General features: G+C 51.9%; 2 protein-coding genes across 2 annotated transcripts; one reads left to right on the top strand and one right to left on the bottom strand.

Annotated features, from left to right (window-relative positions):
- Positions 1-368: 368 nt before the first annotated feature.
- Positions 369-1,274, top strand: LOC113995824 (olfactory receptor 14J1-like; the record flags this gene model as incomplete). Its single annotated transcript, XM_027736296.2, has 1 exon — positions 369-1,274. A coding segment is annotated over exon 1 (906 nt), but the record flags the coding sequence as incomplete, so codon positions are not given.
- Positions 1,275-10,453: 9,179 nt separating this feature from the next.
- LOC113995821 (olfactory receptor 14J1-like) lies at positions 10,454-10,939 on the bottom strand (the record flags this gene model as incomplete). Its single annotated transcript, XM_027736293.2, has 1 exon — positions 10,454-10,939. A coding segment is annotated over one exon (486 nt), but the record flags the coding sequence as incomplete, so codon positions are not given.
- Positions 10,940-12,317: the final 1,378 nt, after the last annotated feature.

Below are 12,317 nucleotides of genomic sequence, written 5' to 3'. Positions count from 1 at the left end.
GGTGAACAAATACAAACAATTCCCTCATCTCAGTTCTTCATTTGGACAAATTGCAAACAGCAAAGCTGAGAAGCTCTTGGATGTATCACGAGTACATTTAATGTGAGATCACCCTGCATTCCAAGTTCCCTCTCCAGCAGAGCAAGAAGGAGTCCCTGGGAGCCCATCCCAGAGTTCCTGCTTCCAATGGTCCCCTCAGGCAGCAAAAGGCAGAGCTCAGGGGAGGGAGCTGCAGGGAGGTCTGAGAGAGGAGAGAGAGCCTGAGAGTGGGGTGGCTGAGACGGGTAATGTTTGGCTGCAGAAGCCTGGTCTAACTCAGCAGTGACTTTTCCTCCTCAACAGATCAAAATACCCTGGGGAAGGAGCAAATGTGGAACAACAGCTCCCTCACCCAGTTCCTCCTCCTGGCATTTGCAGACAGGAGGGAGCTGCAGCTCCTGCACTTCTGGCTCTTCCTGGCCATCTCCCTGGCTGCCCTCCTGGCCAACGGCCTCATCCTCCGCGCCGTAGCCTGCGACCACCACCTGCACACCCCCATGGGCTTCTTCCTGCTCAACCTCTCCCTCACAGACCTGGGCTGCATCTGCACCACTGTCCCCAAAGCCATGCACAATTCCCTCCAGAACACCACAACCATCTCCTACATGGGATGTGCTGCACAGCTCTTTTTCTTTCTGTTCTTCATCTCATCAGAGTATTTCCTCCTCACCATCATGTGCTACGACCGCTACGTTGCCATCTGCAAACCCCTGCACTACGGGACCCTCCTGGGCAGCAGAGCTTGTGCCCACATGGCAGCAGCTGCCTGGGCCACTGGGTTTCTCAGTGCTCTGCTGCACACAGCCAATACATTTTCCCTGCCCCTGTGCCAGGGCAATGCCCTGGGCCAGTTCTTCTGTGAGGTTCCCCCCATCCTCAAGCTCTCCTGCTCACACTCTTACATCAGGGAACTCTGGCTTCTCTTGTTTTCCATCTCTTTAGCATTTGGTTGTTTCATTTTCATTGTTTTCTCCTATGTGCAGATCTTCAGGGCTGTGCTGAGGATCCCCTCTCAGCAGGGACGGCACAAAGCCTTTTCCACGTGCCTCCCTCACCTGGCCGTGGTCACCCTCTTTGTCAGCACTGGTACATTTGCCTACCTGAAGCCCCCCTCCATCTCCTCCCCATCCCTGGATCTGGCACTATCAGTTCTGTACTCGGTGGTTCCTCCAGCACTGAACCCCTTCATCTACAGCCTCAGGAACCAGGAGCTCAAGGATGCCCTGAGGAAAATGATGACTGGATGCTTTTCAGGAGCAATCAAGTGCCTGTTTTCTGGTGTGTAGCATTCAGAATGGGACTCCTTAATGGCCCAGCCTTCCTGCTCAGGTTTTTCTTGGATGTCATTGGATTCTTCTTGGAATAACTTTCTGTTCAATTAAATATTATTATGCATCTGCCTTCTAATTTAGTGTCTACCCATTCAATTTGACCCAGAGATGTATAAATGATGAATTGTTCTTTCTGAGTATTTAAACAAAATAAAGGACCCTGCAGTGCCTTCTTTGTCCAAATCCTTCTTCTCAGATGTTCCTAAAGGACAGCACACTGCAGGACAGGGTGTATTTGCAAAGGGGAAGGGGACAATAATTCCAGCCCAGCAGCACTGCCAGGGAGCAGCAGTGCTTGGTCTTTGCAGAGCTGCTCTCTTGCCACTTCCACACTGTCCTCCTGAGCCCCTTTCTCTGGGTAAGACCTGAGTGCTCTCTGAGCACAGTCCTGGGGGGTGGAAGCCCTTGGAGCACAGGCAGGGACAGGCCCTGGGAACTTGTGAAGCAGAGCTGGGCTCCCTTCCAGCATCTCCAGGATGCTGTGGGATCTTCTGAGGGCAGGGCATGTGTGCTCACAGTTTTGGACTTAATGAATGTGCATTCAGTTTTGAACTGAATAAATTGTAGTTATCCCCAGGAAATGTTTAATATACATTTCTATTTGCATAATTAATTTAATCCCCTTCAATCCCTCTCTCCTCCTCTCTCAGCCTTCCCCAAACTTGAACACAGTACAAACTGCTGTGAGAATACTTCTGCCTGAGACAATAACAAAGAAACTCTCCAGAACACCCAGTGTCTGAGACAACCGATTTAATGCTTTCACTAAAGCAGGAGAAATGACAAATAACAATTATTTACATGCATGAGGTACCAAAAAACACAGAGTGAACAGTGTGGGTGGGTTTAAACAGAAAAGGGCTAGAGCATCACTCATCTCATCCTCAGGTAGACATTTCAAATAGATCTAAGGCAGCAAAATCCCTTCCATTAAATATACAGCTGACTACAAGAAGTCCCAGGTGAATAGCACAGATGCAATGTCAGCCTTCTTCACTTCTCAGTCACTTCTTCTGTCACCTTGCTCCAGGGCTGCAACTCTCCTGCAGTGTCACCATGACACTCCTGCTCTCTGCTTTCCAGGTTCCATTTTCAGATCCACTCTTCCCCTCCTGTTCCCAGGGACATCCTGGGAGTGCTTCAGAGCTGCCATCCTGGGGCAGCTCCTGCCCAGCGTGGGCAGGCACAAGGTCTCTCCAGCTGCTCCTCTCCCCTCCCCAGTGCCACTGTTTTCTGCAGCCTCCTCATCCTTGCCCAGCACAGCCCTCCTGGCACAGTTGGACACAGCCCTTGTTCTCCCCCCTCCTCAGGCACCTGCCCAACCCCCTCATCTCCAGCCTGATGGCCACAAACCTTCAGGGCAGGGAGGCACTGGGGAAAATGCTCAGGACACCCATGGACTGCAGGGAGAGACCACTGGAGTGGTGGGTCTGTAGGGAGAAATCACTGCTGCCTCCCTTCTGAATCACCCTCAGGACCTGGACAAGCCTGGATTTTGTTTTGTTTCCATGAGGCCCTGCAGTGTCAAAATGGCCCCTTGATTCCATGAGGCTGCACAGTGTCCCCAGGTTCCTTTGGCTCCAGAATGCCCTGTAGTGTCACAGTGGTCCCTTCAGTCCATGAGGTGTCCTCAGTGTCACAATGACCCTTTGATTCCATGAAGTTGCACAGTGTCCATAGGTTCCATTTTCCCCCAAGTTTCCCCAGTGTCACAATGGCCCCTTGATTCCATCGGGTTCCCCACTGTCCCAAGGTCCATTTGGCTCCAAAAAGGCCCTGTAGTGTCACAGTGGCCCCTTGATTTTATAAGGTTCCCCTGTGTCCCAGGATTTCCTTGTTTCCATGAGGCTCCACAGTGACACAATGGCCCCCTGGTTCCATGAGGTTCCAAAAGGTTTCAGGGTGTTGAGAAAATCTTAGATGATGCAGGACATATACTGCATCAGGCCTGCTTGCACAATCCAGCCTGCGTGCCGGACGGCAGGGACCTTTGTTCTCCAGCAGCAGATGTGTGTCCTTGAGCAGCAGATATCAGAAAGCTGCATAGAGGAAAACAAGGAAGGAGATTGTTATCCAGGGTGTGAGAAACCAGAAGATGGGGGGACCTGGAAATGTGCCTTGGCTAGTAGAGCCAATGAAGTTATAGATATAGTGTGTGAAAGTAAATGTAACCAATAGAAAGTTAGAATAGAGTGTGTGAACCCTGTAGGACCCTTGATAATGTGTGTATTTTTGGAATAAAGTTAGAGCATTGCCTGTACCTCTATGAGGATGTGTCTCTGACTCTCGAGCTCATTTTTTGCATCTTCTCCTTTTAGGACATGAAGAAGCCAAAAGAGATAAAGAACTTAAAGTTAAGAGCCATATATATCCATTGATAGAAAGAACTAGGACAGTAAGATATTATGAATGGAGTTTTCCCTAAAAAGTATATGGAGCTGCTACAGCTCCACCAGCCTGAGTGTCCCCTGACTGGGGACAGCACAGCCTCTGCTCCCAGCACTATCAGTGCCATTTCCTGCACCTTTGGCACGTGCAGAGTATTTCCTGCTGTGGCCTCATCCCATGGCCAGCACTGGATTGTTTGCCAACCCTGCTGTCTGCAAGACCCATGGGCTGGAAGGGTTGTCTCCAGCAGAGCTGCACCCTGGCTCAGGGCATTTCTTTCATCTACAGTCACCATTTCCTGCTTGTCGCAGACACTTGTTGTGACCCTCATGTATTGGGTCACTTCTTCTGTCACCTTGCTCCAGGGCTGCAACTCTCCTGCAGTGTCACCATGACACTCCTGCTCTCTGCTTTCCAGGTTCCATTTTCAGATCCACTCTTCCCCTCCTGTTCCCAGGGACATCCTGGGAGTGCTTCAGAGCTGCCATCCTGGGGCAGCTCCTGCCCAGCGTGGGCAGGCACAAGGTCTCTCCAGCTGCTCCTCTCCCCTCCCCAGTGCCACTGTTTTCTGCAGCCTCCTCATCCTTGCCCAGCACAGCCCTCCTGGCACAGTTGGACACAGCCCTTGTTCTACCCCCTCCTCAGGCACCTGCCCAACCCCCTCAGCTCCAGCCTGAGGGCCAGAAACCTTCAGGGCAGGGAGGCACTGGGGAAAATGCTGAGGGAACCTTTCAGCTGCACTCAAATCCAATTGGAGGGGTTGGCCTCGAGGAAGAAATCCCTTCTCATTCTCCAGAACCACCAGGACAACCTGTGTTGTGTCCTGGGCACTCCTCTGGAACTGTAGGGTGATAGAAAAGGTTTTGGTGTCAGGGATATTGAGGAGGCTGGGCAGTGTCACTGGGAGACCTCTCCCAAACCCTTGGAAAGGCCAGAGCCAGCCCAGAGCTTCCTGGGGCCTTGGCAAAGGCAGACATGGAAGCAGTCTGCAAACAGGGCAGCAAGGAGGGTTGGCAGAGTTCCAGACTGCTCAGGCTCAGCAGGGAAGGGGAGAGGGCAAGTCCTGCTGCAGCCATTGCCAGGCATGGGAAGGACAAGGCAGGGATTTCAGAACCCCTGTGGGAGGGCAAAGAAGAGGATGTTTTGTGTCCAGACTTTATCAAGGCCCTTGACATGGTCTCCTGTGGTCTCCTTATGGCCAGACTGGTGAGAGCTGGACTGAAGAAGTGGAAGATGTGGTGGGTGGGAAGTTGGTTGAATGAAGAGTGTCCAATAAAATCCATGGTACAAAGTCCTCTTGGCAGCAACTTCCTGGTGAAATCCCTCAGTGACCAGCCCTTGAACACCACTATAAAACATCTTTATTACCTCTCTGTACATTGGGACAAAATGTATTTTCAAGTCCTTTGTGGATGATGCCAAATTTCAGGGAGCCTTTGAGCAACATGTCCTGGTTTAAAGACACATATTGGGGTGGGAACTCCAATAAAAAGAACTCACTCAATGGGGGCCCTTGTGCTGCAGGATGTCACCCAGAGGGAGTCAGGATCAGCCCACGGCTTTGTGTTTGTCCTGGGGTGTTGAGGTAAATTCAGGGGAGGTGGAGGGAAGCTTGGAAATTGGATTTTTCTGGGGGTCAAACCACCACAGTGTTCCAGGGAACAGCCAGAGCTGGTGCAGAGCCATCAGGGAGGGTCTAGAAATGCTGCTGGGAGGGGGTGGGAAAGCAGGAGGGGTGTGTGCAGCCTGCAAGGCCCGAGCAGCAGCAGGGCCAGGGCAGGACAGCCTGCAGGAGAGATGGCCAAGGGCTCTGGCAGGGCTGCAAGGCCCAAAGGCACCCAGGCCTTTGTCCCCTGGCCTCTGGCAGCTGCCTCTGCCACTCAGGCCACCACAAGCCACTTTCCTGGCAGGTTCTGCCCTTGGGTTCTGCCTCGCCCCTCCCTCAGCAGCCTGGCAGGGGTTGCCCAGGTTTGGGCCTTGGTTGTTCCTCCCCCTCCCATCCCAGTGCCCCCCAAACAGCCCTGAGCCAGCCGGGAGGGACAGGATCTGCTGGGCCAGGGCCTGGGGCTCAGCCCTTGGCCTTTGTGCTCCACAAAACCAAGGCAGGCTTTGCTCAGCATTGCAGGGGCCTGCCCCGAGCCTTTGTCTGCCTGCACTCCTGGCCTCCAAGGAGCTGCTCCAAGGAGTCCCTGGGGAGGCTTTGGCAGTGCCTGCCCTCAGTGGGGCCCAGCAATGCTTCAAGGCATTTGGAGTTTGGCTTCTGACTTCTTCAGCAGCTGCTTCCATCTTCTCTCAGTACCTCAGGATCATGGGCTGGGCTGCAAACACACCGTGGGGCTCATTAAAATGCAGAAATCCCTCAGGATCTCTTTGTCTTCCTTTAATTGTCTTCAAGGCAATTTCAAAACAAGTCTTCAAAATTTGTACTTTTTTTTTTAATTCAATAATGGATATTTTTAGTTCAGAGGAGAGGTGATCTTGATGCTGAGTGTCTCCTCAGGAGATCCACACTGACCCTGGATGATCAGTCTTGCTCCTCACCCCCCAGCCTCACCAGTTCTGACATGACTCATCTTGGACTGAGAACTGATGCAGCTCCAAACACACTGTGGAACCCATTAAAATACTGTAAAACAAATTATTTTAAACACTGAAAAACAAATTATTTCCCTTCCTTTGATTGTTTTCAAGTCTTAAAGTCTTCTACAGCTAATTAGAGTTTTTTTGTACTTTAGCTAAGGAGGAAGATTTTAAAGTGGAAGTCACAAAAAATATATATTTTTTTGATGAAAGGGAATTATTTACACAATGCCTTGGGATGCAAGAAGATCAGGGCACAAAGGATTTGGATCCAAAGACAAGGGGGCAAAAGAGATTAGTAGCACTTAATCCTTGACCAATTGAACAGTTATCAAGTGATTCAAAAGCATTTCCTACAATTTTAACAGTGACTGAATTAGAGATTCACAACAACATTCCCACCGCAGTCAATTCACACCCACACCCAGGCAGAGATGTGTGCACACATCAATAGTTGGGTGTGGAAAGGTCCCTCTCCCAAATTCTCCTGTTGTCAGGGAAACACTCCCACCAATCCCTTTGTGTTTGCCACCAGACAAGGGTCCCAGCTGGAGGAGTGTTTGTGGAGGGGGATCAGAATTGTCCTGGGCACCAGCGAGGGTCTTTGGAGTGTTGCAAACTGGAGGGTTCCCGAGCTGGGAGAGGCTGCCAGAGGTGTCCCACTGAGAGGGAGGTGCTGGGGAGCTGCCAGGGCCTCCCTCAGCCCCGCTGGGTGTGGGCTCACAAGGGGACTGGCTTTAGTTCTCTGCTGAATTTCCATCCTGGGGTCAGGAATGACTGGCGTTTCCAAAATATTTGGGAATTTTGTCCAAACTGTTCCATTTGTGTTACAATTCAGGCAGGGAATGTTCCAAGGCTTTCCTGGGATGACTGATTATCCTGTGTTCCCAAACTGTTCCACTCTGGATTGTTCCCACCTGTATCATACAGGAGTACCTGGTCCAGTCCAGGGACACTTCCCCACACCCATCGTCCAGTCTGGACTATGAGACCCAGGTTTGAGCTACAAGCTCATGCAAGGGTTTTTACTTTGAAAAATATAAAAGGCACCAAAAATTTCTGCCCTCCAGATATTTGAAAAAGGCCTTCAGTTCTTTTAGTCCTTTGAAAGAGACTACAAGGGAGAAGACACTGTACACATCTCAGGTGGTGAAATAACACATTTTTACAAGGAAACTTCAGAAAATAAGGGAGCTTGGTAAAAGTTTAAAGGGCAACATTCAACCGGAACAGAGCATTCCCCAAAGCACTGACTGATCCCAGGCCAACCCATCCCAGTCAGCTGGATGGTTTATTGACAATGTGTCCCGAGGGGCGGCACCTCCGATGCCACAGAAACCCCTCCCCCTGGATTAGGAAACCTTTGGAATTCAGGAGGTGTTCCAGTGGAGCACGAAAATGAACAGCAACTTTCCTAAAGCCCAGACCCCAGCAGAACAAAGCCAGGCCCCATCAGTGTCAGAGCAAAGGTCCCCCATCCCTGTGTCCCTGTGGCCGCTGAGGCGGCAGCGCAGGCCCGAGGCGGTGCCGGGTCCCGGTGCAGCCGGGGCAGAGCGGCGGCTGCGCGAGCGGCAACCCCGGCGGTGAGTGCGGCAGCCCCGTGGGAGCGGCGGCTCCGGGCACAGACGCCGGCGGCAGCCGCTGTGGCGGCGGAGCAGCGACTCCGAGGCGCTGCAGGAGCGCCGGCTCCGCTCGCGGGCGCCGGCAGTGTTGGGAAGCCGGTCCCGGGCGGCTGCGGGGCAGCGCGGGCCAAAAGCGGCAGCGGCGGCGGCCTCGTGGCAGCGGCGGCTCCGGGCAGACACGGCCCCGCTCCAGCGCTGCCGCCTCAGCGGCGCTCAGGGGACGGCGCGGCGGCTCCGGGGGCAGGGCCGGGGACTCCCTCTCGGGGCAGCCCCGGGCACCAAAGAGGACCGGGGCCCGCCGTGTTCTCAGCTCGCTTCTCTGCAGTTCTCACGGCATCGGAGCACAGCAGGGGATGGGGAAACTGAGCTCAACCACAACAGGAGCTCCTGGAACCGAGTGGCCATTGGGACACTGCAGGGCCTCCTGGAATCAAGGTGGGACACTGGGGAGCCTCTTGGAGCCAAGGGAATCTTGGGGTATTTTGGAACATCGTGGAATCAAGGAGCTATTGTGACAGTGAGGGGCCTCATGGAACCAGTGGAATCTTGGGAAATAGTGGAAACTCATGAAATCATCATTGTGACACTCCAGAACCTCATGGAACCAAGGGTCCATTGTGACACTGAGAGGCCTCATGGAACCAAAGGAACCCTGAGAGTTTCTGGCAGGATGCTCTGCTTGGATAATACCTAAAAAATGGTCAAAGAATACAAAATATTTAAGCTCTCTGTATTGAGTTACTGCTGGTGTCAAAGTGCTGTTTTTAATGTTGAATTATGCTAAACCCAAAATGCTTCCTGAAACTTCAAACATACATCCTGCTTTCTGAAGCAGGATTTGACAGAGAAGCTGCTCCCTGGCCTGCAAATATGTCTGGCAGTCAAACCCTTGATAACTATAAAAGCCCAGTCCAACTTTCACATGGCAGATTCTTCCCCAGACTTCCTTGAAATGCATGGAGCTTCTGCCATGAAGCAGGGACAGCTCTTCATGGTCACTGCCCAGGGGTTAAGTGAAAGAGAGGGAACTACCCCCTGTCCTTGTGGGGTGAGTTACCTCAATCTCTGCTTCAGGATTGTTTCTTTTTGCTGGCTTTGATCCAATTGCTTTAATAGAATGACTTTGATAGACTGCACTGTCCTATCTTAGACTATACTGCTAGGAGTTTTTTGCTTTTATACTGTGTAGTAAATAATTCTGATTGAGGTCTTTTGTCTGTTCACTTGTCTGGAAAATTTTCTGTTCATTTGTCATAATAAATAATTCATTTTATAGAAATATTTCTGATTTGCCATCACTAAAACCTGCAGGACAAAGTGATTGAATCACACCTCCATAATTCCTTCAATCTAAACCAAAATCAGAGCCTGAGACTGGATCCAGCCACCCCCAGGCTCCTCTCTGAGAAGGACTTTAGAAAGCAAGGGGGTCCTTTCTGCACCTCGTAGCTCAACGAGACGGCTTCTGCATCAACTTTGTCTGAGCCTTCCACCCCCCAGCCCCAAGCCGTGACACATGGGCATGTCTTGTCCATGCAGTGCAAACATGGACTCCTGAGCTGGTCATTTGCTGTCCCTCCTTGGAGGGAAGAACAAGCCCAATGGCCTGGGGTGAGAGGCCAGTGCTGGGAGCGGCGCTGGCTGTGCCAGGGCACTGCTGGGTGCCCCCACCCTGAGCACTCCCCCCCTTGTGCTGGTCACTGCTGGTTTCCTCTGCAGGGCGTTGTGTTGGGCACATCCTGGAGAGCAAAGTGGAAAGCAGATGGAAGCTTTGAGGCCCTGGCCTGAGGAGATGCCCCTGCAGGATGGCAGTGCTGCTGCAGAGGTCAGCTCTGTGCCAGCAGTGCCCGTGGCTGTCCCTGCCTGCAGTCCCTGGACAGTCCTGCAGCAGGACTGGCACCGACTGCCAGAGCACTGAGGCCTCCACCAACACAGGGCTCTGCAGGACAGGGTGGAAGGGAAGGGAGAGGAGGCCATGCAGGAGAAGGGCTGCTGCTCCCTGGCACTGCTGCTCTGCTGGGACTCTTTTCTGGCCCAGCTGTGCACAGAGGCCCCGACCCTGCAGCTGCAGAGAAGTCAGAGAGGAAAGATGTCAGGCAAACAAGCTAATGCAGAGTTCTTTATTTTGTTTAAACACACAGTGAGTACAATTTGTACAGCCTGTGGGCCAGGCTAGAAAGGCAAACACTGAATTGAAAATGGTGGGGTTTTTATATATATATATATAAAGATATATATATATATTTGTATCTTTATACGTATATATTTATATATATAAAGATTTTTTGGTGTGAAGAAATTCTTACAAAAATAACACCCCTACCAGGAGTAAAAAATAGAGAAGCTGTCGTGGGCCTTTAATAAAGCACAGAACAGGACTGGCCTTTAATGAGGTCCATAACATGCAGAAGAAGGAGAGTTTATTGCTTCTGAAAAACACCAAGTTATCAGTTTCCTCAGGGCATCCTGGAGCTCCTGGTTCCTCAGGCTGTAGATGAGGGGGTTCAGTGCTGGAGGTACCACCGAGTACAGAACTGACAGGGCCAGATCCAGGGATGGGGAGGAGATGGAGGGGGGCTTCAGATGGGCAAAAGTGCCAGTGCTGAGGAACAGGGAGACCACGGCCAGGTGAGGGAGGCACGTGGAAAAGGCTTTGTGCCGTCCCTGCTCAGAGGGGATCCTCAGCACAGCCCTGAAGATCTGCACATAGGAGAAAACAATGAAAACAAAACAACCAAAACAAAAAGAAGCACTAACCACAATGAGCCCAATTTCCCTGGTGTTGGACTGTGAGCAGGAGAGCTTGAGGATGTGGGAGATTTCACAGAAGAACTGGCCCAGGGCATTGCCCTGGCACAGGGGCAGGGAAAATGTATTGGCTGTGTGCAGCAGAGCATTGAGAAAGCCAGTGGCCCAGGCAGCTGCTGCCATGTGGGCACAAGCTCTGCTGCCCAGGAGGGTCCCGTAGTGCAGGGGTTTGCAGATGGCAACGTAGCGGTCGTAGCACATGATGGTGAGGAGGAAATACTCTGCTGAGATGAAGAAATAAAAGAAAAAGAGCTGTGCAGCACATCCCATGTAGGAGATGGTTGTGGTGTCCCAGAGGGAATTGTGCATGGCTTTGGGGACAGTGGTGCAGATGCAGCCCAGGTCTGTGAGGGAGAGGTTGAGCAGGAAGAAGCCCATGGGGGTGTGCAGGTGGTGGTCGCAGGCTACGGCGCTGAGGATGAGGCCGTTGGCCAGGAGGGCAGCCAGGGAGATGGCCAGGAAGAGCCAGAAGTGCAGGAGCTGCAGCTCCCGCCTGTCTGCCAATGCCAGGAGGAGGAACTGGGCCATGGAGCTGCTGTTGGACATTTGCTGTTCCTTAGCACAGGTCTGTTCAGAGAAGGAAAGCACAGGGAACAATTAAGACAGCCCCCTCTCAGCAAAGCCAGTGCAGTTTTCAGGGAAATCCCCTCCAAGTCAAGGCCTTTCTTTTCTCTGGTTTGTGCTCTCTGAGGGTGTTGTGAGGAGCAGGAGCTCTGCCCATGTGCTGCCAAGGACTCAGCTTTGCTCTGCTGCAGTGCAGACATGGAGCTGCTTTGGGACAGCTCTCATGACCACAGGGGATGTCACATGGAACCCAGCTTTGATGGAAAAGTTCAATTCCTGTACTGTTGTCTTGGAGCAGTATGGGCTGCAGGAGACAGGAACAGTGTATCCTTAAAATAATTTTGACTGGGGTTTTGGTTACAATCATAACAACTCAGGAGTGTATGTTTTTAGGGGTAAATTTTTCTGATGACAAATCTGAAGAATGTTGAGCCAGGACAGGCAGAAGGGCTGAGCTCTCCCTTGCTTATTGCAGAGCCAGGAGAGCTGCAGTGCCTCTCAGACTGTTCCCCATCTGCCCTGCACTTTCCCTCTTGCTGCCTTGAAGAGGACTTCACACACAGATTCATCTTTAAAAACCCCACCAAGATCTGTGCTGAGAGCAGGGCAGCGCTTCTTGAAAGGGCAGCTCTGTGAAGTGTCCCCTGTGCCAGCCCAGAGGTGCAGCTGTGCTGGACAGAGCAGGACAGGAGCCCTCCTGCAGGGAAGCCAAGGGCTGGGACAGGAGAGTGCCCACCCCCAAGGGAAGGCTCAGCACTGCCCAGGATCCTGTGCTCATTTCTGAGACTGCCTGAAATATTCATCTCTGAGAGTAAAAGAGTTGGAATTTCAGTGCAGCCTCCTGACCTGAGAGAACAATGTCTATACTACAATGCCTGAGCAGGAAACACACCTCAGGACTAATTCCTTTCCTGTAGCCCCTGTCTTTTGTGAGCTTTGCAAAAAATTCTCCATTCAATATGGTGTAGTGGTGTGGAGCTGTGAG

Source organism: Pipra filicauda, unplaced genomic scaffold (assembly GCF_003945595.2).
Source record: "Pipra filicauda isolate LSUMZ 115617 unplaced genomic scaffold, ASM394559v2 scaffold829_size71045_pilon, whole genome shotgun sequence".
Taxonomy (NCBI): domain Eukaryota; kingdom Metazoa; phylum Chordata; class Aves; order Passeriformes; family Pipridae; genus Pipra; species Pipra filicauda.
This window is presented reverse-complemented; position numbering and strand designations above follow the sequence as displayed.